The sequence below is a fragment of the Hermetia illucens genome, chromosome 2 (genome assembly GCF_905115235.1).
Source record: "Hermetia illucens chromosome 2, iHerIll2.2.curated.20191125, whole genome shotgun sequence".
NCBI lineage: Eukaryota > Metazoa > Arthropoda > Insecta > Diptera > Stratiomyidae > Hermetia > Hermetia illucens.
In genome coordinates, this window is record NC_051850.1 from 136,276,016 (window position 1) to 136,301,470 (window position 25,455).

General features: G+C 40.2%; 1 protein-coding gene across 2 annotated transcripts in view; it reads left to right on the forward strand.

Annotated features, from left to right (window-relative positions):
* LOC119647641 (G-protein coupled receptor 52) overlaps positions 1–16,722 on the forward strand; it is a 152,150-nt gene extending 135,428 nt beyond the window's left edge. For both annotated transcript variants that reach the window (XM_038048703.1, XM_038048704.1), the window contains one exon: positions 7,274–16,722. In XM_038048703.1, the coding sequence (XP_037904631.1) occupies positions 7,274–7,844 (571 nt within the window). In that variant the 3' untranslated portion in view covers positions 7,845–16,722. The remainder of the gene's footprint in view (positions 1–7,273) is intronic.
* The last annotated feature ends 8,733 nt before the right edge of the window (positions 16,723–25,455 follow it).

A 25,455-nucleotide genomic window follows, 5' to 3' on the forward strand; every position in this document is an offset into this window, starting at 1 on the left:
GACATCCCGATCCTGCACCAAGGTCCATCAATTCGATATCCCCATAAGCTGTCTGGCGTCCTGACCTACGCCATCGCTCCATATCAGGCAGGATCTGCCTCGTCTTCTTTTCCTACCATAGATATTGCCCTTATAGACTTTCCAGGCTGGATCATCCTCATCCATACGGATTAAGTGACTCACCCACCCACCGTAACCTTTCGTCGTTATGTAGGCTACGGAATCGTCCATCCTCATGTAGGGGCCAAAAATTCTTCGGAGGATTCTCCTCTCGAACGCGGCCAAGAGTTCGCATTTTTTCTGGATAAGAACCCAAGTCTCCAAGGAATATATAAGGACTGGCAAGATCATTGTCTTGTACAGTAAGAGTTTTGAACCAATTGTGAGACGTTTCGAGCGGAACAGTTTTTGTAAGGTGATATAGGCTCTGTTGGCTGACAACAACCGTGCGTGGATTTCATCATCGTAGCCGTTTTCTGCTGTGATTTTCGACCCTAGATAGGAGAAATTATCAACGGTTTCAAAGTTAGTCCCCTAGTCCCCTATCCTTATTCTTCCTGTTTGACCAGTGCAGTTTGATTTTGTTAGTTGGTTTGATTTTGGTGCTGACGTTGCCAACGTATACTTTGTCTTGCCTTCATTGATGTGCAGCCCAAGATCTCGCGCCGTTTACCGCCTGCTCGATCTGGTTAAGGCAACCTGTACGTCTCGGGTCGTTCTTCCCATGTTATTGACATCGTCATCATAGGCCAGTAGTTGCGAAGACTTAAAGAAAATTGTACTTCTTGCATTTACCTCAGCTTCACGGATCACTTTCTCGAGGACCAGGTTAAAGAAGACGTATGATAGGGCAACCCCTTGTCGTAGACGATCGTTGATGTCAAATGGTCTTGAGAGTGATCCTGCTGCTTTATCTGTCCTCGTACATTGGTCAGGGTCAGCCTAGTCAGTCTTATCAATTCCGTCGAGATACCGAATTCTCTCACGGCCGTGTACACTTTTACCCTAGCTATGCTACCATTGGTGGCTTTAAAGTCGATGCCGCAGAGAGAAAATCTGATCTGTTGCTGATTTGCCTGGAGTGAAGCGTCTTTGATATGGGCCAATGATGTTCTGGGCGTATGGGGCTATCCAGCTTAACAAGATAACGGAGAATATCATATAGATGGTACTCAGCAACGTAATACCTCTATAATTGCTGCACTGTGTGATATCTCCCTTTTTACGTATGGGACATATAATGCCTCTTTGCCAATCGTCAGGCATTGATTCGCTGTCCCATACCTTAAGCACAAGTTGATGAACCATTTGGTGTAATTGGTCGCCTCCATATTTAACCAATTCGGCTATAATTCCATCGGCTCCTGGCGACTTATGATTTTTAAGCCGATGAATTGTACGGACTGTTTCTTCTATACTTGGTGGTGACAGTATTTGTTCGTCGTCTTCAGTTGGCGGGACCTCCAGCTCGCCGATGTCCTGGCTGTTTAGTAGTTCATCAAAGTACTCAACCCATCGCTCCAATATGCCCATTTTTTTTTCAGAAATCAGATTTCCCTCTTTGTCTCGGCAGGATGAACATCAAGGTGTGTAAGGCTGTGTAAGGACGTGTTGGTAAAACTTCCACGCCTGATGCGGTTGCTCCCTGTACTTTTCGAGTTCACAGACCTGTTGGTTCTCCCAGGCTTCCTTTTTCCATCTGTGAAGTCACTTCGCCGCGCGACGAGTTCGCGATAAATCTCCACACGTGCCCGCATCCTTTGAGAATGCAACATTACTCGGTATGCAGCATTCTTCCCTTCCGTTGTTAGCTTACATTCATCGTCAAACCAGCCGTTCCGACTCTTTTTGCGGCTGAGGCCAAGTATATTTGTGGCCTTATTTATGATAACGTTCTTCAGGTGATTGTGAAGATCATTTGTTGATGCTTCATCTCCAGGTCCTCTGTTGACTGCGGTTATTGTGGGATCCATTTCCCTGTTATAGGTGTCGCGGAGCGCTGTGTTGTGGATGGCTTCAGTGTTAACTCTCACCTGATTGTCAGAGGGGATTCTGGGTGGTGTTGTTATCGAGCTCGGAGCACGATGCCAACGAGATAGTGATCCGAGTCTATATTGGCCCCCTATACGTTCTGGCATTCATTAATGCTGAGAGGTGGCGGCGTTCGATCTACAAGTGGTCAATTTGGTTGAAAGTGGTCCCGTCTGGAGAGGCCCACGTATGTTTGTGGAGTGTTTTCCGCGCACACCAGGTACCAGGTACCAGGCCAAACGTAAGTTTAGCTCAGAAAGAGATTCCGGCTACCTTAAACACTTTTAATTCTGTTTTGTATTAAGCTAACATTAACTCTCAGGAGTCATCAGCGATCTTGAACAGGTTGTTGACGATACGGGGAGAACATCCCCGAGGTGCCCGAGTAAGTAGTTCTGACTCCCTAGCTGGCAGTACTCCATCGTCCTAGGTAGTAACCTTGAGAAATCCTCTCGGTGAAAAGCGAACCGCGAATGACCTGTACAGGTCGGGACATCCTGGGGGTCCGCGGAGTCGTCGAAAGCTCTCTGTCTCTGACGTCGATGGGGTGATGTGAGCCTAGCTGTGCCAAGTTGGTAGTTGTGGCGTATATCAGGAGCGAGCATCTTCGGAACTCTGGAGGAGTAATGTGCATTTAACTGGTGTTAGTAAACCGGATTTCCCCGAGCGACCGCTGATCCGTCCATGAGTTCCAGAATCAGCTAAACGTAGGTCAGGCCTCAGAGAACTAAGGTAGGGGCTTTGTCCTCGATAGTACACCCGTTCCTGACTATTGCGGCCCGCTCCCTTGCACAGGATGCGCCGTTGAAATTTGCGGCAGCGGTGAAGTGTTTGGGGTGGGCTATGTTTCTCCAGAAGAACGTCAAACGGGCTAATGCAACTGAATCAACTACTCCACCGTATCTCGTTTTACAGGCGAATATGGAGAGCAGCGGAAAATGCGTGGAAAGCAGAAACATTCACACTTTCCGGTGAGAATGCAGATAACCCACTGCAAAGCGAACTGGACGAAAAGCAGAAACAAGAAGATGTACCTGAAGGGGGCCCAAAAAAAGAAAACAAAGAAGGATAAAAAGAAACAAATGGATACGCCGCCAGAGACTCGTCTGTTTAACGACAAGCAGGCTTCAAACCAAAGACGAGAAAACGAAGAAGGACTAGACAGTCGGCTTTGCTGCATACCTGCTGACGGAAGCCGAGACATTTGCAAAACTCTTTAGCGAAAGCCGCTATAAGATGAAACTAGAAAATAACGGAGCAGAAGTATCTTCCACAAGGAAAATCAAGCATTGCGAAGTTCTTGTCGAACTAAGTTCGAAAATGACTAACAAGTACGTTCTGCTAAGCGGCCAAGGGAAGAAGGCTCTCGTTTCTAGTCTCGAATCTATGTGCTCTCTAGAAATCTTAGATTTTGACTGCCGCACAGAAAAAGTCTAAATGAAGGAGGTCATGAAGCGTGAATGTCCAGAGTTAACTAATACTTGGATAGGTATCACCTCTGCAAATGCTCGAAGCCGAAAACTCGCCGTGGTGGAAGTCTGCGAGATACGAGGAAACTCCCTAGCAGCGGGAAAATTAAAGTTGGAAGAGTAGTGTGCAGGGTACGAATGCGGATAATCCGATTCAAGTGCTACAGGTGTCTAAATTCTGGACACATGTCAGCAACTTGCAAGGGACCCGACAAGAAGGCAGCATGCCTTAGGTGCTGGTGGGTATGTCACCAAGCAAAGACCTGCAATGAAAGCGAAAGTTGCGTTCCTGAAGGGATCGTGGCGCGTCTGGTAAGAGCGCGGGTTTGAGGCGGTGTCAATTTTTTAAAGGGTAACTAGAAAGGGCCTGGGTGCATAATCCGCATCCTACAAGTTAACATGCACCAGAGTGCAACCGCTTACCAGCTGCTAGCGCAGTTCGCTGCGGAGGTAAAGGTTGATCTAATGCTAATCAGCGAGCAATACCGCAACCATGACCCGGCTTCATAGCATCTTGGCTTGTCGGGTTCCGCTGCCATCTGAGTTCGGGACGGTGTTCGACTTCGTGTTCTTGCCCAAGGCCGAGGGAATCGTTTTGCCTTTATTCAGTGTTTAGGGATATCGTTTTTTAGCTTTTACCTGACGCCGAATGAGACGATGCCGGACTTTCGGAGCCGGTATGATGCTCTAAATGACGCGTTTCGACACGGAGTAGTGAATCCTGGTAGGCAGTGATTTTAATACTATGCTATGCTGATGCTTGTCCCATTCAAGGGCCTTGAATGGGGCAAACATCAGCCAGACTCCAAAGGGAAACAGATTTTGGAAATGACGGTGAAAACCGAGCTCGTAGTTTTAAACACCGCATCCACGCCAACCTTTCGGCGCCCAGTCTACGAAGGAAGCATCCTTGACATCACTTTTGCTCCGAAATGGCACCATCGGTAGATGGGTGGCGAGTCCTAGAAGATTTTTCGACAAGTGATCACTGGTACATCGCGTTCGAAGTGTTGACGCTACTTGTCGGCGTGCACCAACCCGGCGCTTCCCTTGCGTGTAGAAAGTAAATGCTATTAGCATACAGTTGACTATCAAGCCTCAAAATACGCTTCAATTTCAGCAATCACTTCTGTAATAGAGCCAAACCTTTTACCATGAAGGATTCTTGCATGATCTACGAACAAGTAGTAGTCGCTAAAGGCCAGATTCGTCCATTGTTACATACAGGCGCAAGTACTTTTGAACAACTCCAAACAACGCTCTAAATATATAACATAATGCGTGATACCCACTTTGAAAACAGCTTCATCATGGACAAATCTTCATGCACAATAGCGAACGCACTACTTATCTATGCGTTTAAAGTACAGTACTTCCGTTTGAAATATTCTGGCGAATCCTGGAAGACATGGTGACTCGACTACACTACTAGTACGAGAAAATCCTCGCAACGACTCCACAGACCAAAGAATATTGTATCATAACCCTGCAACACATCGCCGGATCTCCACTTTACTCTGGGTTGAAAACCCACAGCAAAATTCCTTGTGAAGTTTGTAACACAGTCCGTTGGAAATGCCCATAGTTCCTGAGGTATTTCGTCTAGGATGTTACTTCGGCCGCAGGGTTTCGTAGTTCAGCATCGGGTTCACGTGATCTGCATTTCATGCCTAAGCATATTTAATATGGAGCTCCAGCGGGAGGTATAGAAGAACATTGAGGACACCTGCCAGGCTAGACTGCAAAATCCCAATAGCACCTGAACACGCAATTCTTTGAATCCCATTAAGCTTGGTTCTATTGTACCTGTTGCTCGTGCGTTAGAATGGAACGAACTTGAGTACATTCATAGGACCACTCTTGGCCGAAGGATCCATTTCCGTAGAAGCCTAAACAGGCCTTCTTAACCCTCAATTTTATATTCATTCCCCAATTTATTTTAGGATGATTACACCCGGATATATTATATTCGAGGAGAAAGTCATTCTTTGTTGACTTAGCCGCGGGAGGTGGAATTCCGGTCCAATATCTGTAGAATTTCATCTATGACTATTAACCAGATCACTGCAGAGATGGCGCCACTCTAAGGCGTCGTTCTGCTCGTAACTCTGGTTAGATGGCTGCCCAAAACAAATTGGATTATCTTAATTCTTAGCATAGATACCATATATTGCATAAGACACCGCTCCCATTCTATTCTAATTAGAGGAGAATTAGAGTACTAACGCTGAAGAAATAGGCAACTTTAAGCTTGCTAATTTCTTTGCAAGAAATCTTGGGATAATAAAAGGTCTTTAATTTCCTTTATTTCGTGGTCTCCTTCACCAAACAGGAGCGGGATCACGATCGTACACTTTGATTTTAAGTATTAAATAAAATTATTAGATTGTTGCACATGAAACGGCCGATTTGGTACAAAAATTTGAAACGAGTGTAAAGTTAACAGAAATTTATTTAATTAATCAAAATATAATAGGTGCCAGTCGATTCAAAACACTTCTCCCAGCGAGATACAAGAGCATGTATGCCAGTTTCGTAGAAGTCCAATTTTCAGGGATTGACAAACTCGTCGAAGGCAATTTTGATGACTTCTTCATTCCTCAATTGTTATTCCGCCAAAAATGATTCGAATGCTTAAAAAAGTGGTAGTCGATTGGCGAAAGGTCCGGTGAATATGGTGGATGAGGCAAAGTCTCATACTGCAATTCGTTCAACTTTTGAACTGTTGTTCTGGAAACATGAGGTCGTGCATTGTCGTGAAGGAGCATCACACCGTCTCTGTTGACTAATCTCGGCCGTTGAATACTCAATTTTTGATGTATTTCCTCAAGTTTGGCACAGTATTTCTGTGCATTTATCGTTTCTCCAGGTGCCAAGAAAGAATAGTGGATAACTCCAGCTGTAGACCACCAAACAGTCACCATTACTTTCTTCGGATGGAGGCTCGGTTTCCGCATATGCTTCAGTAACTCATCAGCATCTACTCATTGTGCTGATCGGCGACGATTGTCGTATAATATCCACTTTTCATTACACGTCACTATTCTGTGCAAAAAGGGATCGCTTCCGTTGCGGGAGAGTAAAAAACTGTAAATTTCCATTTGAAGCGTCATGTTTTGCTCCGTAAGAGCTTGCAGAACCCATTTGTCGAGCTTTTTCTCCTTTCCAAGTTGTTGCAAGTGCCGGGAAACTTTCGAATAGTGTACGACCATTTTCACTGCAATGCCTCTCACAGACTGACATGTGTCGGATTCGACTAGCAAAAGTAGCACGTCGTTACCAATCGATGGTCCTGGATGTCCACGTGACTCATTTTAAAGGTTTACTTCGCCTGGCCGGAATTTTTCGAACCACCGGCATGTGGTTCATTTGCTTATGGCATCAGCTTCAAATGCGCTGTTAATGTTCCTGGTCGCCTCCGCTGCTTTATGACCGAGTTTGAACTCATACAGAAAAAGTATACGTTTTTGGCTCTTTTCCATCCTTTTTTCCTTTTTATTCACTGTTATCACAACGATGGTCAAAACTGAAATTACTCCTTGATTAAATGTAGGAGTATTTATACTTCATTATCCGACGCCAACTGCGCCAACTGGTGGTGGTTTGATATAGCAGAATCGCATCTAATTTCACTTGATTGCCAAATCGGCCATTTCATATGCAACAACCTAATAGATGAGATAATAAAAAAATGACTTTTCCATCGCCCCAATTGTAATCCCCCTTATAGTAATTATTGTAGAATTTTGCTAACTTCTTCTTTGTATTTTCAGGTGCCAATGCTGGATGGCATTCACCTGGATATCAGCAGCAATGCTATGTTGCCCACCACTACTAGGATATAGTACGCCACAATTCGATAATCAAGCTTACGTTTGTATGCTGGACTGGGGCAATATGCCAGCATATAGTGCCACCTTAGCAATTTTAGTATTAGGACCTAGCGTTATTTCGATTGTTCATAATTACGGTTATATATTTGTAATGATGCGTAAAATAAAATCCGGTGCACCGATTCACGATAAAGAATATGCGACTGCATTAGCTGAAAACTTATCGAATCCTAGTCATATGATGTCGTTCACGTTAGTTTTCGCCTTTTGGATATCGTGGCTACCATTCATTGGACTGCGAGTGTACGAACTCGTCGCGGGTTATAATAACCCATTAGTGCATTTCGCTTTCGTATGGATTGCCGTTCTGAATTCATTTTGGAAATTCATTATATTGACACTCATGTCGCCGCAATTTCGCCTAGCCCTGAGGGTGTTTTGTTTGACAGTTTTCTGTAAAACAAAAGGGCGACTACAGGCAGAACTAATCGGTTTAGACCCAGATGACTAGAATCAATAAGTTTTCGTTCGCAATTGATTTCGTAAAAGTTGCTGATAAATAAGTTACAATTATTTCACTGTAATCGTTAATTTTATACGCTATTATGGATTATTGTAATCAATATTGTAACAATCGCTTTCTAGTAAATATTTTTTAAAACACTATTAGTATAGATGTCACTGGTGTCTACCGAACGTAACGCATGGGTCCTCTTCCAATATACTGTCGCATCCTTTGCAAGCAACGATAAGGACTAGTTTCATTCGAGGACCCATGTGGCGAACCTATGTACGTTCGATCCGCACAAGTGGCTACTACAATCAACAGTTAATTTAAAAATAATTTACAACTTTAGATGTTGCCAAAATATATAAATTTCGAAACTCAAAAACTTAACTCACCTCAACGACACGGAAAATATATTTTTTAAAAGTACACATAACCAAGTCAAAGTAATTTCGTTGTAAATATCGGAAACATTCTAGTTTAGAATAAAAGAAAAATAAATAAATTTGCAAAGCAGCGATTAGGACGGGAAAAAAGCAAAAAATATTACTACTAAAATCACTCACACGTTGAAAAAAAGAAGCAAATCAATGAAAACACTAAACAAGCAAACGAAAATATTTAGATACCAGCAAATGCATGAACGTTTAAAAGCAAATAAAACAACAAAACAAACAAAAAACATAAATAGTAAAAACAAATTCAATGCAATTTTCGTAGCTGTGCATTTTAAAAATGGCGAAATAGGGTCGAATAAAGTAAATTTACGGTAAAAAAAAACAACAAAAAACTAGTGATGATTATTTTTTAGCGATATAAAATGAAACAAGACTTGTATAAAAGTTATAAGCGAAAGATAAAAAAAAATTTAGACAAAAATTTATAGAGAAGATATTGGAATGTTTTCAAAGTTACTTTTTGGAATTTAGACTAAATGTTTGCAAGATTCAACGTAATATCGCTTCCTAGATGAGTTTCTCCCAGCACCGCAACATCCGTCCAAATTGTTTCATAGTTTTGTCTATCCACTCTGATAGATAGGTATCTTTTTTAAAACCATCAGAAATAGATAGGACATTCTGTAAACTAAGGTAGACTTAGCAGACACCCCAAAAATACCTAACCCCCTCTTGCTTACTTAAATTAGCCTAATCCATTGGCTCCCTCTTACGCGAATTTAGTGGATTTTATCTTGCAAACACAAAATTGTTACCCTTCTAGATAAGGATAAAATTATTGCGACTCAATAGTCCATGAATTATAATTTATTTTATTCTATTCTTGTCTTTTTTGCAAATTAATTTTTACTTTTGTTTCCAATAAATTTAAAATTTAATCTAATTTTTTAGTTTCTATTTTTGAATTGCCAAAGTTTCAAATTTATTTGCTATTTAAATAGTAACATTTATTTATCCCCATTAAAAACGTTTAATCCATTAAGTACATTCTGCCTTGCTTGTCAATTCCTTGTTTATCGAATATAATGGGAGAGCCTTCATCAATGACGACAAGGGCTGATTTAACTGATCCAAGGGCAGAGATTTAACACCAAATATCTCTTAAAAGCAATCATGGAGGAACCGCAATATCGCTATCTCTTTTTAAAATCCAAACTTTTTCTTTTTGAGCCCTATTTGACTATTATTCATATGCTGATCGTGAAGTTGAAATAGCAGGCATTGTAAAATATTTCTGCATTATAACTATAACCCATTTTTGACTATGGCTACCCAAGTATAGGACTGACATTTTCTATCTTCTTTTCCAATGGCGCGCAGCCCAATGTCAATTCCTTTGGTTCAGGAGTTCTTCATCTCCATCCGTGTCTTACGATGTCGAAAATCGAGCAGCGTATAACTTGGAACATCTACTAATCTTCCTATATATTTCGGACTCTTGCTGGTAGTCGTTCACCTTTTATTTTCCTCAAATATATGTTCACACGTTCTACATGACACGTTTGGTCCAATTTGTTTGGTCGCTATCCCCACACTTCTTGTCTTTCGTAGTTCCGCTGGTATACCCCGATACGTCCCCCCTGTTTTCTTCTTCTTCAGAATTCTAAGTGCATCCCTAACTTCTTCGAATAGTACGAGTGTAAGTGATACGACCGTCCGTTTCTTCAATGTTTGAAAATCAGACTGAGGCATTGCGTAGCTCCGGAAAATATGGGGCTCATCGACTTTCATCTGGTTCCTATTCTATTCTAATAGAATTCCCCGCTGTGTCTCGTCATTTCTTCGTTTGTTCTTTTTCGTTCTGTAACTTCTCAATATCAAATCTGATAGCTCGAGTGAACCCCCTCCCCTTTAATTGACACCCAACATTGATAACTTCCTCTGACGAAATAGTGGCCGCTATAGCAACTTCCATAGGTCAAGGACGGAAGATGCATTTCTTGATAAGTATGTATGTGATCAATCTGGTTGAAGTCGCCCCATTTGATGAGGCCTAAGTTTCTTGCGAATCCTGCGGTAAGAGAACTAGGTGGATTAGATGGCCATGTTTCCATTATAAGCGAATTCTATGAACCTGCTTCCATTTTCATTAGTTATATGTTGAGGAACCAAGTTTTTTCTAATTTTTGCGTTAGAGCCGCCAGTTACTATCTTCACACTGACTCAAAATGACTTTAGAATTTGTCTTTTACTGAGTCTTCCGTTGAAGCATATACGTTAATTTGTCGCTATATTTTCCCATACTAAGATCCTACCAATAATTCTACCATACTCTTTTTTGCATTTATATAACTGGGACAATAAAAGGAATGGGTCTTCCAGAACGATATTTTAGCTCGCGCTGTTTGATGAACTGTCCAATTTAAACTTATGAATGTATCTGCTACATCCTCCTTATTCTCTAATAAATTGGGTAGGAATATAACGTCCCCATATACTCTCCGCGTAGTAATCTTGATTTTTAAAATCAATTTGTAAGTCTAGCGAACCTTTCCTCAGCGTTTTCAAGGACATTGTTTTCCTTCGGCGTTCTTCCAGTGTTTAGAGGAACTGCGCTCTTCATAATAGATACGCGCCATTTCATCCAGCAAAAGACGATCGGCTTGATTCCAGAAATTTTGTTGTCCACTGTATCGTGCAACACGCCCCTAAAGGTAACGCATACTTGCTTCCTTCCTTCAATAGACCGCACTCAGCTATTAGGGTGTCGTATACCATATTCAGTTCACTAAATGACGTTGCATAAACTAGTATGGTGCTCACTGTTGAACACTACAGCAAACCTCCGACATTTAACGTCATTTTGACAGATTGCCTGCACTGGATGCTTTATTGCAAATACATATATTACAGATGCTGCTTAAACATGCTCAGGCGCCTGTAATCTGCCGATGGCAACAATGGTAAGCTCCCACCACCCAGCAGCAGAAAATTTCGCCTCCTAGGTGCCTGGCTAGAACTCTAATGACCTCCTGCTTATCGACTGCGCCTTGCTAGACTCCCCCATCGGGCTTTTTTTTAATCTAGGACAACACAAATCTGCATCCTTCTGGCCTTCCTTAACAACCTCACTGTTCGAGCTCTCGATATCTTTTAGATGGGTTAAGATATAATTTCTTCGTACATTCTCTACATTCAGCGATTTCGACTGTCTCCACTGCTGTTTACACTGGGTTGATGATTTCTTCTCTGCAGCATTCTCCACGTAGCGATCAGAGGAACTGGACTCCCAGTTCACATAATATCATTCGTTAAAGCATCGGTCGGCATTATTCCAGAAATGGCATAGTCTGAATCGTCTAGTATGATCGTAAAGGCAAAACCTATTCTAGTCAATTTTCAAATCGCTCTAACTTTTTCGAGTAGGAAGGGATTACGTACCATATGTAGTTCAATAACTTATATTGTATAGAGCAATATGGAGCTCTCCCAAACTATTTGACAATTTTCGAGACATGGCTGCATCATCAATTCTATACCAGAACCCTCTTTCTTTCTAATAGCTGTCCATACATAAGTGAAGCTAGGAATATGGGTATATGGAATGTCACAAACGCCCTCCTCTTCTCATTAGACTCCAGTTGGTCGAATTGAAAGCACTCCTCACATTCAGAGAAATAGCTGCTAGCACTATTCTATCCAATAGTTAAATAGCCGTACCTTCGGTTTTCAAGTGGTCTGCAACAGTGAATCCTCAAAACACCACGGTGGTTCAGGTCAACTTAAATCATCATAATTTCACCGCTGTCCTTAGCATCTTTTCAAATTTACCCATCTGGCGATGGACCTATTATTGATACCATACTTTCTACCACACAGCTTGAGGTAAAGACCTCTGCTACTCTCCGGCAATATCACTCCTTTCCCTGCATCGTTCAAATCGATCGATAACACTTAAGTATACCTTCGCAGAACACCAGTAAATGAGCCTCTTGAAGTATCTCATCACAGTGTTTTGCTCAACTACAACATGAGGTGCCTATTTAGTTTTTTCCTGCTAACAATTCTCCCTGGTCTAACCCATAATCTTTTCATATTCTGTGCATTTTGGGCATCCCACAGGTTATTATTCAACTCGTTAACAGCTCCCACTATATTCATAGTTACTCGATACACGTTGCGCCTGCCTTTAGTATATTAACACAAGTGATCAATTTTAACTCAAAGGTGAGGGAGCATGGCTCTTTCAGATTGACACTCTGTTCTCTGAGTTACTTTGAGCTAGATTGACGAACTTGGAAAATTATTTAACTTCTCCTAGCTCTCGCTCCTGTAGTACGCCCTTGGACCCCTCCAGTGAGGTTTAGGTGGTATCGCCCCTAATTCCCTCCCCCCTCAAAGTTGCCAATATAGGAATTTCGGTTCCTTGTCTAGTAATCTCTTTTTTCTTCCTCCTTCATATTGTCTTAGAATTCGATTTGTCCTTTCTGGTCCTACTTGTCGCCTCTGTCCGCCACTTGGCAAACACAAGGTTCAATAAGTGCTTAATCAAGTATTCAGTCAAAAATAACACAACCTCCGCTTTTATAGTTTCCGCCGAATTTTTCATGGTGTTTTAAATAGGCACGTCCGCTTTAGTTTGAATGCGCATAAACTTCTCATCGACTGAAAACCACAGCCTTTCTTCGAGTCTGCCCTTTTAACACCACTGAAATTTTAGGGTTTCGTATTCCACGCTCTTAAGGCTTTCCTCACCCTTGTCTTCTTCAGCAACTATACATATGTTATAGTACATACAATATTTTATCCTTACAGAGAGCCAGTTTTCCTTTGATTTGAATGCCTTCCCAAAAATCATGGCCTAAGTCTATTGTTCCATGTTTGAATCTGCTGCAATAGGGCAGCTCGTGCTCGCGATATGCTACCGGATCTAAAACCATTTGGAGAAAATTTCATTCCTTGTTAATCGCATGTATTTTCCACATCCATTTGATGGAACTGTCTCCGCCTTTTACAGCCAACTCCACTATACTTCTCGCATCCACCACAGGCTAGATGCACCGAAATCCATACCAGCTATTGCCATTTTCAAAAATAATGATCTTTGTTATTAGCCACCCATCCCATCATTTTCCCCGTTGCGTGTTTTCTGTTCTTCCACTGGACACTTTTAAGTACCTCTGGAAAGTTTTCGTGCATATATCGTTCATAGCCTTCAATATCAACCTTGGAATTTGTTGTCTTCGATCTTCGCTCACCTCTACTGCAATTACTTCGGAGGAGCAGGAACTTTCGTGTAGAGTAGACTGACAACTAACAACAGTGAAAAAAACATAGCTTTTTCCCACCCCAGGTTCTCATAGGTTCGACTCCACAGTTACTAACCTTCTATAAATGAGAGGGGAGCTTGCAATAGCTTCCGTCAATCATTGAGTAACTTGAAAAGTCTCCACCGTCCAACTGAGACACTTACTTGATATACTGCAAGCACTTTCTTCATCCGTGACTCACTTTTGATCTGCATACAAATTGCCGATATAAAGCTGCCGACTCTTCCCATTAACGCGGAACTGACGCACGTCAGGACTACTACACCTTCCCTCAGATATCTGCGAGCAGTACATCCAACCCTGGAATCGCTTTGAGCGAGACACATCTCCTGCTGTTCTTCCTTCGGCTAATCTGTTCTAGAGGCAGACATTAAAATCACCGGCTACAATCCTTGGGTTGTATTAAATATAGTCATGGTCCGAGGAAGCGTGGTCTAGCTCATCATTCCACTCAACGCGTTCACACTCCTTTCATTTGAACCCTTTCCTTTCAGAATAAACTTGGGCTTCAAAATCATACCTATTGTCATGGTTCATATGCGCTGGAAGATGTTCTCCCTCTTCTAGAAGTGCTATATGTTGCCAACCAAGGTGAAGGCCTATGAAGTATCAAACTCTCTTTGAATTGTTCCGCCGATGAGCCAAGTTCCTCATTACTGAGGCAACAGTTCCTGAGTTTTAGCAATGTTGAACATTTTTTTTCTCACCCTCTACGATTGATTTCATAGGTTCCCCGCTATCCCGCCTTTTTATAAGCACGCCCATTCGCGGGCCCTTAAAAATACGTATATATACACCACGATGCTGACCACCTGAACAACAGTGCACAAAGATAAGATATGTTCCAAAGTCCCCATAAGACAGTGAGATTGATCCAGTTATTAAACTTCTCTTCTTGAAATGTTTTCTTGATTACCACAAGAATATTTTTTTGCGATTATTATGAATATATATTATTATTATTATATTATCAAAACGAAATTCTTAGTTGTATTAAAATTGAACCGAATGTACTTTGTCAATCCTTGAAGAAGTAAGAAAATTTATACTGATAAGGCCGACCTATTGTCTGCTCCGTTTAATGCCGGAATCTATTAATTTTCAGTGAAAATTCGATACAAATCGCTTTACAAATATATATTTATTTCGCACCCTTAATAGTCCTAAATTTTCTTTGCGTACAGAAAATTTATAAGAAAAAGTCAAAAATAACATTGAAAACATTTCGTCATATCATAGAGAACTTTTCGAGTTTTTTTTTCAAAACAAAATGAAAACGGTAGATAATAATTTCGCGCTAATCAATTCAATACAATCGATGAAAAAAAGTGACTATTAAGACGAAAAAAAGCAAATAAAGTCAACAATAAATAAATTATTTTATAAATCACTAAAATTAATAAATTTGCAATTATAAAGTAACACAGCAAGTAAATTCGCTCATTATGTAGCTAAACAAGGTCAACGCAGTAAATAGAAGAGAAAAACTATAAAAAAGATAAATTCACGTACTTTTATCAGGGGCTTACATAATAAAAATTCAATGGATTAACATTAAAGAAAAAGAATGAATGAGAAAGAAAGTAAATATGAATTAAATAAAGAGCGGTAATGAGAAAATTCACTGTTGTAAAGGAAAATATTTTAAAACTTCTTATAAAACAAATCTGCAAAGATAACAAATCAGAGAAAATAATTCAAATAATAATAATTTAGAACTTGAAGAGTGAGATTCGTATTTAATATTAATAATGAAAATGAGAATATTCATAACATTAATATTTAATTGAAATAAGATTTTTGCATTACTTTGATTTAAAAGAAAAATTACTGTAATTCGAAAAGGATAACTTTTTTGAGGTACAGAATAAAAACATTCTAAAAAACAATGCATAATTAGCATAAATTTAGGGCGTAAAATTACTAATTTCTATTATAAAATAATGTAAACTAATAAATAATTGATAATAAAAACCATGTATAACTAAACATCAACATAAATTTGAAAATGGGAAAAACATTTATATTATTATACACATACACATCGCTCATGTATAAAATACTTTCCAATTATTATTATATGTATCATCATTATTAATCATCATCTACCGGAAAGAGAACACAAATCAAAGTATATATTATTTAAATCATATAGGCAAGGGATGAAATTGTTTATCAAATTGAACTATTATATATAAATCATTATTACAATTGAACTTAATAAAACAAACATTTGGCAATTTTGTGTAGATAAGATGAAATTGAAATAAAGAAAACAAATTTGTAATCAAAAAAAAAATCATTCAACAATGTTAAATTCGATCAAACAAGTTAAATATATTATCAGAAAGAAAAAGAAGAAACAAATACAAAATTTATGATTGATTTTAATGGAATTTTATTGGAAATTTTCTTAAATTATTTTTATTTTATTTTCATTTGTTATTATGACCCACCAACAATCATTTTTAAGTTTCTATCATGTTGAAATGATTTTTTCCTAGTGATACAACGAGAAAAATATACAAAACAAAACAAAGAAACCAAAATGCTATATAGTTGCGAATAGTACTAGTTACTAGAATGCTGCGTTTTGTAGTTTTATACCATAGAAATGAAGTATTAAATCCAGCCTTCTTATATAAATAACAAAACAAAGAGTAATGACGATAGTAGTTTGTGAGGTGACTTCAAACGATTTCAGTAACGAGTGATGGTTGGAATATCAAGAAAGGATAAAACTTTCCGAAGAATGATGCCAGTTGTTAAGGCAGCCTCTTTACCTTGATGGAATATACACAGTTTAGAACAATCGTACTTTGTTGTATAATGGATATGATGTCAGTAGGCTGTGGTGTTTTGCATTCATGCGTTTGGCTTTTATATACTGTTCTTTATAGCCCTTGAAAACTTCCTCTCGCAGAAGATATTCCTTCACTCTATGTTGGTTACCCTCTCATCACTTGAACACCCTTCTATAAGCTTTGTTATCATTTTCATTTCATAGCAATTTACGACGTCAAGTTGTACTTCCAAACTAGTGGTCGTACTCCCTCATTACGGTAGAGATTGCGAAGAAATCACTCAGTAGTATCCTTGGGGCTACAAATGTAAAAATACCGACTTTGCGTAGGTTCAATTTATATCCAAGAATCCAGCTGCTTATAAGGTCGATTTGTAATTAAAAATACTTGCAGAGATTTATTTTGCAAGACCATAAAATATATGTTGCAAATATTTTCAGGAACTGCCGTAAGCGCAGAAGGGAGTATATATAATTTTTAGCGATAGTCATGCACAAAATTGCCTAAATTAACACTTTCTCCGATGGAAAAATACATCACAAGGCTCCTTTCTTGAAATTAACCGAGTTCAAAACAGTTACAAATGGAGTATAAATGCCCACCAAAACGTAATAGAAAAAGATCGCCAAATGAACGAAAAAGTTGAAATGGCCAGAATAACTACCCACGTTGGGTAGTCTTCCAGGAAAACAGAGCTATTAAAAAAAACAAAAATGACGGAAATTGACTGTGCATGTCCACCATCACCCAAGTGGTTCGCGGATGTAATCCTCAATATCTGCATACATGCTTCTGTTCTAGCCAGGCTTGGGAATGTGGGAAAGTCCTCTTAGGCACTTCAGTCACTCACAAGTTGGTACTAAAACCACATCTGGGGCGCTCCATCCGCACCACAAGGGAGCCCTTCTTTGCATGGGATTTCATAGTTCCCATATGTTCACCAAATTTCGTCCGAATCGTTTGATTGTTTTACACAAAACCTCAAAAAAGCCCCGGAACAATATCCAAATGAACTCTGAAACTTGAACTCGCTTCCTCTTTAGTCCTCAGATATTGATGACCTTAACCTATAAAGTTCCCTCCCAACCTTGAAATCTCCTGGCTGCAATATGCAGAAGTGCCACAAAATAAATAAAAGAAATTTCTGAATGAGATTCACTCAAAACCATTGAAGTTTCCATATTCTTCGCCTCTAGGTCGCCCTCCTTCCTTACACACTCCACCCAGCTATTTTGACCCGAAATCATTTCCTTGGATCGTTTTGTTCTTCATATCACCGCTTACACTTATCCTTAAGAGTGACCAATAAAGCCCTAACTATCCTTCTAACTATCTTCCTACAATCTTGTCACTCCCCCCCTGGCCAGCTTTTACCACCCAATCAGTCAAATTCTTCTTTAATTTAGTTAGCGAAAATAAAATAGACAAGAATATGCTAATGAAGATTTCGTTGTAACTTAAAGTATGAAGTCCAGTATAATAAAATGTGAAAAGTAAAAAGGAAAAGTGGTAACAAAACGGGATATGAGCAGGGAATCTAAACTTTTAAGGCAAATGGACATGATATCGCATTAGAGACACGAATGTGTACTGAACGAACCAGAAGATCTGTAGGTTGTTTGCAGAGGGGACTGCAGTCTCCAAGTTACCCCTTTGAATAAAATTTGACCTTATTAAAGTCGGTTCAATATGCATCTAATAGCTAAGGATGGAATCTTTACAGAGACAATGCTGGTCCTCGTTACATCAGTGTTTAGCATTCGCATTAACTCCCAAGGAAGGCTGCATTTTAAACGGCAATATTTCCAGTTGTTACTCCCTTTCTTGTTAAAACAAAACCGTATTAAAATCGACTCTATTCTTTAGTCTCTCCTTTTTCTTGTGGAAGATGGCTAGACGCGGTGGTAGGTTAAATAAAAATGTTACCTACTAAAGCGACCTCCTTCCACTCTCCCCGCGGGGCTGCCATATGGCAATACATCGCGATTCTGGATCAGAATTTATTTTACGATCATGCTCAATGTCGTAATCTTTTCTCATGTTTTCTTGCTGCCTAAGTTCCTTATGGATAGCGACCATGACCTTTTCGGCTTCACTCTACAACTACAGACCACGTATGAATCGGCCTCACTATTGACATAAAACGTGTTCTGCAATCACTTATAGCAACAATCGTCATGCTCAAATCGATAAACGCATGCTTTCTACTCAAAAGCAGCGTTAGATTGAAATTAACTTCGTCGTTGGCGTTCAATTCTCCAAGAAATATCTAATCCTTTACCGCTTCTTCGGTAAGCGCAACATATTCGAAGTGCACTTAGGCGACATACAGCTCCAAATTTTCTATTGTTCACTTTCTTTTTCAGCAAATCTGTCAACACTGGGACTGCATACAGTACAGTGAACTAAACACCCTTGAAATAATTCTCGATTTGGCCTTCAGTGCCCCAGCCTTGGTCGTCACACTCCTCACGTGTAATTTTAAATTTAGGCTCCGGTCGATCATTATGCCTAAACACATAACGCAAGATGGAAATATGTGATTTGCGTATAATGTAGACTTAATCCGCGCAGTAATAAGTACTAATTCCGCCTTATGCTCTACAAACGATAAACCAGCGTTCGCTGGCCGTAAGCCGCTTCGCGTAAATCTCAACCTATTCAGGGAAAGGCACAACAACTGCGTGGACCTAGGATGGACCCTTGTGGGACACCGTATATTGTTCCATATAATTTTCATCACTCGTTTTAATCGCAGAACAAGATCTTATCGAATAAAAAGTCGGCAATTATGAGCACCAAGTACATCGAGGCACCCAATTGGATTAGAGCCTTTAGTATTTTACCCCATCTCGTAGAATTGAAAGCATTCTTCTATCATCCCTGCGCAGCATTTATCCTTTTCGGGCGCGGCTCCATCTATGTTAGCCATTAGGAATAGCTCGTAAACCTCCTCTTTCGACATCCTTTATTTTCGGTTTTCGGTTTTTTCGTCGCAGCTCCCATAACGCCCATAGTCGCCTGAGTAAGCTTCCATATACAGCCGCTCAAATTGTTCGCTTTTACTTTTTATGATAGCCCTATTCAACTATTATCTGCCCCTCCTTATATTACTCATTCACCGATTTTAGAATTCCACCAAAAATTCGGCGCCCGTTTCGGGGAAGCAATGCACCCCGACATGGTCGCATTACATACTGTCGGCAACTTTTCGCTGATCTGTAAAGCCTTACCATTTGCGTTTTTTTTTGGAATTGTATTAAGCAACAACCCATCTTGGTGATTCCTTCCATCTATCTTTCTATCTGTCTGTCAAATGCACTTTTCCGGGAAACGACTGGACCTCTTGGGATGAAATTTGATGGACGCAGACTATGAAATACCACGGATGCACTTAAAGGCATTATTTTGTGTGGAATTTAAGGGGGCACGCAAGCAAAAAGGGAATGCAACATTTTCCCCCGAATATAGCCGGATGTATGGTATTTTGGTCACTTACCGTTAACTTCGATATGGAGACCAAGTTTGGTAATTGAATTCTCGTTAGCGTGAATTACATCGGAAACGTCTCTCTCGCGATTTTTCCACACCTCATATGAATCGCGGATATCCTCATTTCGGATGTGATCAAGGCGTACCACGCCACTAGTCCAACGTAACATCTTCGTCTCCATTATCGCAAGACGCTGTTCATTGTTTTTTATAGTCGGCCAACTCAAATAGAGGGCGACAGGGCGGACGACATGATGGTAAATTTTAGATTTGGGACGTTCGTTGGTAAGTCGATAAAAATAACACCAGTTGTGGAATGCCACTTCATCAACTCTGCTTAAATTAACTTAATAATACTATGTTAGTGTATTTTCGAATTTTATCGAAAGGCTCCTAAAATTTCACTAAAACAGAAACAACAATGTTGCATACGCACTCTGCACTTTGCTGTTTCTAAGCGTTCTTAATGCATCCTTCAAGTTGACGGAGCAGGTGCGTCTAAGGTCTTCACTCCTTCGACACGCAAGGGCTATGTTGTGGCATGGAGTTGCTTCTCCAAACATTGGGCCAAGCTCACATTTGGGAAGATTGATTCCACTATTGTTGCCATGGGGAGTAACTGCATCTCATATCATCTTCAGGAAACAGCTAGTTTTGCTATTTTTTTTTTGGTGTAACCCACGTGTTGCTTCAAAATCCTTAAAACTTTCACCAATTTGATAATGACATTACTTTTTTCTATGGTTGGCGATAAGCATCGATTCATTTGCGCCTATTACCATATTTTTTATGTGCTCCGGTAAATGGTTGGACAAAACAACATTCCTTGCCTGCTTTGGTACGCGAAAGTCGAAAACTTTATAGTGCATCACGCTTCCAACGAGAGGTCCCATTGCAGAATTTCGAAAAGTACCATAGCCAGAGCAAGGAACTCCTTCGGTCTTACATTCATTGCCTATTTTAGAAACCTTCCCAGAAGACAATTTTCGATAAGCCGCGCTAAGTAAATAGGGAAATCCAATCTAGTTAATACTCCTTTTATTCAACCCAAATTGGAAGAATTCAAAGCATTCTCGAGACCTCTTAGCAAACTAAGTATAGTACCAATCCTATAGAATAAGCCCACTGAAACCCATACTTCGTTTTCATAGTTCACCGGATAGTACCCCGGGAGATATTTGGTATTTCAATATGAAAACCGGCTCCTGTTATTTTCTCTTCCATCGAGAGAAATCTTACAATATACACCCTTCAAAAGTTCCATTGAACCAATCCAATGTATCTCAAAAATCAGTTTAAAAGGTTTCTACAATCCCAGTGCGTCTACAAATCTCGAGCAGTTTCTCATGGATAATTGCTTGCCTCTTGTAAACAGTCGGTTGAACTAGAATTTGAGATTCAAACATTCCCTCTCGCTGTAGGAAAAGCCGTATTCTTATTTTCAACACTCGGAGCCGGAAAATAAGATGAATTTCACTTAAGTACCGTGTTTACAGCAATCATACAGGCATTGTATCGTGAGTGGATATACGCCTCATTACCCACTTTTCAATACATCTCTACTTACTCGTCCACAGAGCTTGCTTAACTTTATTACAGAAATTGCCCGTCCACAAAGTCTTCGCGCTTGAAGGCAGTCAAGAATAGACACTGTGTTACGCGTTGAGAGCTTCCTGTCTACCACATCACAATATACCTTCCCCATGATCCCTTACAAACCAGCCAAGGGCTCAGTACGGGGATTTCTTTCGTCTACACGGCTGAATATGATGATTTGGTGTTTGCTGGTCTATTAGAGCTTACCTTTCACTATGAAGATCCCAGTATACGCTAGTTCAACAATCGGACCTAACCCTCGTGCATTGAAACCGCCAGCAAGTATTGTTGGGGTGTGGTCTTTAAAGTTTAGTGCCAAACTATCCAAAATCGTATTCTCCTTTCGTAATGATAGATGCGTTGTAATATTAACTTGTGCCTGCATTTTAAGCTGGCATTTAGGAAATCTATAGTTCCTTAAAATGGTTGTTTCTCACACTCTCTTACTCAAGTACCCCTGCAAGGACAATACAAAAACCACCGCCAGGATAACATCAGAATGCTTTGCTAGAGGCCCTGAGCCGCCTCCCAATAGCTAGATTTCTATCTACTGAATTGATGTACCCCACTCCATGATACCATACATCGACCTGTAGATCCACCAGCCCTTTTTTAGGATCTCGTCGTTCCTTTGAACAGCGTGGTTCAGCTGCAATCTGGCATATATCCTGGGCATTCTATGTACCACCGTACCAATCATGCGATGATTACACAACCACCTAGGACAGTGTTCTAGTGCTGCATTCCGTAGAATGTTCTCGCTCTATATAAGGCTCTTCCCTACACCGGCACGGCCAAACCTATGCTACACGAATGCAGCTTGGCGCTTAGGTTCGGCATCAACCTTGTTGCAAACATACTGGGAAAGTTGGTTAATATTTATCTTTATGCCTACCATCGTTTGCAAATATTTCAAGGCTGGTTCAGTAGTCATGCCCACATCTTTATAACCCTCGTTACCCCTCATAAGCACGGCTGAATATCCATAAGATGTTTTCCAACCACAGCTTATATAATACCACTAACCATAACTGAAAATGAAAAATCAAGTACAGCACTATACATGATGCTGAGCAATAGTAGACCCAATACAAAGCCTTATGGAACAACATCTTTGTCGCACCCGAGTTCCAGTAGCGCAGTCTTCAATCTACGAAAGAGCTATTGGCAATAGAAACAAAACAAATTAAAATACAAATCCATTTTTTGGGGACCTGCTAAAGTGACTTCAATTACCCCTTAGACTTAATTTTCTAAAATGTAGGATAGGTTGAGTAAAGTTAAATTAAGGAAGTGCGGAGAACCACAGCTTCAAGCGCTCGGGAACCTTGCATTATGCGCTTTCTACTGACCCTTGAAATGCTTGCGTACACAGCTTTTTCAACGACTCTAGCAGACTTTTGTAAGTCTGAGAACGCTTCCCAAAAGAAGACAGTTCGCAGATTATTGATTTATCGTTCCAGAAGACCACAACGAGATATCATCTTTTATGATCTAAGGAAACTCAGCAAATGCATATGAGATGCACGGCTGCCTTGTACAGAAAGAAGTGTGCCCTTGACAATCCTGCTCATAATAGACCATCAAATTGCCAATCTAATAGCGTCGTTCTTTTATTCGACTATGCGAATCTCTGCAACTTCCAATTTCAGAGCAGACTGTTGGCAGCTTGATGCTAAAAGCCAACAGGAGTACATTATTTTGGTATCACACCGTTCTTAAACTAGCTTGTCAGCCTTTTGTCAGCCTTTGATTGCCAAAGATATTTAAGTAACCTGTCATACACACCTGGAGCATACGGATTGCTATGCTACTGCTTCCTACTTCTCGTCCAAACCACTAGCTGGCCCAGTTCCATAATCAGATTTGCCGAAAACACCCCTAAGCTCGATTTCTCTTTCATGGCTGACCAATCTGTGAAGGTTATTTTGAATGTCATCCAAAATTTTACACTTTCGTTTGTTTACATCGACGGGCCTGCCTATTTGCCAATTATTCCTATCTTTTCGCAATTGCAACAAACAAACAACAGTTGTGAAGTGAAATGATGAAGCCTAGCGTTCATCGTGGACCCTTTATTTAGGCACCAACATAAGTAAGCTTGGCCGTTTTTACTACGATAAGATTACTTGCCAATGTTTCGCAAAGACCCTTACATTGTCTACAAGTTGTAGAAAGATATCATTACAAAGACAGCCTCTAAGGCTTCCCATCGTACTACGGGTGATCCTTCACTCCAGCAATGCCCAATATGTGCAATGCCTTCAATGCCGATAAATGCACCCATAGCATATTTCTTTAAGATAGTTAGCATAAGCTCTTCAAATACTTTACTAGCACTTGGGAACATCTCTTATGAGCAGGTTCACCATCAATTTCTTCCGTCCACTCAGGTGAGTTTCGCAGATTTGGAAATCCGCTTCATCACTTCGCGCCAGCTTATAAAAATATGAATATACCAACTACTACTACTCCAAGAGTACGGGAGTCCTGAGTCTCCATTACTTTATGACGAACTGGACGAATTAGGAAGTAACTATCTTCCACTTTCTCCACGGACTCCTCATTTTTGGGAAACTACCCAATTTAAAAAAAAATACTGACGGTTATTTTCTGGAGCAAAGGCAACTCATCATTATATGTAGGGAAAAAATCGTCTCTTTTGAACCTAAATTGGTTAAAGCACACTCATGTCATGTTTGCAAATACACATCAAGGAGTAACCAGCTCCTGACGAACATTTTCTATCACGTTGCTCTCAAGGCAGTGCTAGCCTCGTTTTTTGGCAAGAATCAATTAGGCTCAAAGATTTATATCTAATGAATAAGATAAATTCTCATTTAGCTTGGTCAAGTGACACTATTTTGCATTTCAACCTCCAACTGCTAGAGTGAAGGCTATAGCGGTGGTTGCAATTTTGTATATTACTGGGAAGTCCGTTTTCTAAGTACCTTCTGCCCTATAAATGCAGGTTTGCCGCTTTTTCAATAAGCTCCACTTTTATTTCAAAGTCGCCTCTTCGTAAAAGTTCAGCCGATCCGATGTTACCCTTCAAATTTCGTAAATGTTTTGTACCGATTCCAGTCCAGATTCATCTAAGGTTACTATTTCCATATATTTTCAATCAAACCAGTTCATCTTGTGACGTCAGCAGTTAACCTGCCTATAGGAATGTCATGAAACTTCTAACTTCTACAGGCTCTGAACAACTCATTGGACGTATCCGGTCTAAACTTCTTCACGACTTGTTTCATCAAGTGCTATACTGTCACATATCGTAATCCAAATTTTAAACAGATTTTCCTTCGTTACTATATGTCTATCCTTTTAGATACTGCCACATGAACTTACGTCCGCTTGTAATTAGAATTCTCAAAGCATCCGTTGGGCAACTAGCTTGAGGTCTATGCTGACTTCTTTACAAATCTGTCTTTTTCTCTCCTAATCGGACCTACCCACCGTCTGCTGTTCCACCAGTCGTAGCTCATTGAATAGGTAAACATAAATTCACTTTCTCACTGTTCCGGTGTTTTCTAGGAAATAGTTGTCGTCGTCGTTGAGGCTCTGCAACCGATATCGGGCCTTGACCTTCAGGTTTTCCTTCCTTCAATAATTTCGATTCTTTGGTTGCGCTCTACAATTTCGAATTCCTAGCAGCAATACGCTCTCTCGTCAACGAAATCTGCAGTTTTCCCACCGGTCTTGATCCTTCTGTTCTCCTTTCAATACCCTCTTACGAGTAGGTATTCGATTTATGTCCAGACGACAGTGGGCAAACCCATTGCAGTTTCCGAAATTTATTAGTTTCGGTGACTTCAGGTTAGTCAAATATTTGATATAGCTCATGGTTGTATCTGATTCGCCACTGGTGGTCCTCTAGTTTAATCTCTATTACTCTTCTCGGGACACTCCTTTCGAGGGTATTGACTAGTTTTTCTGAAGTTTATGTTATGGTCTATGTATCACATTCGTGGTGTAGTGCAAGTGTTATTGC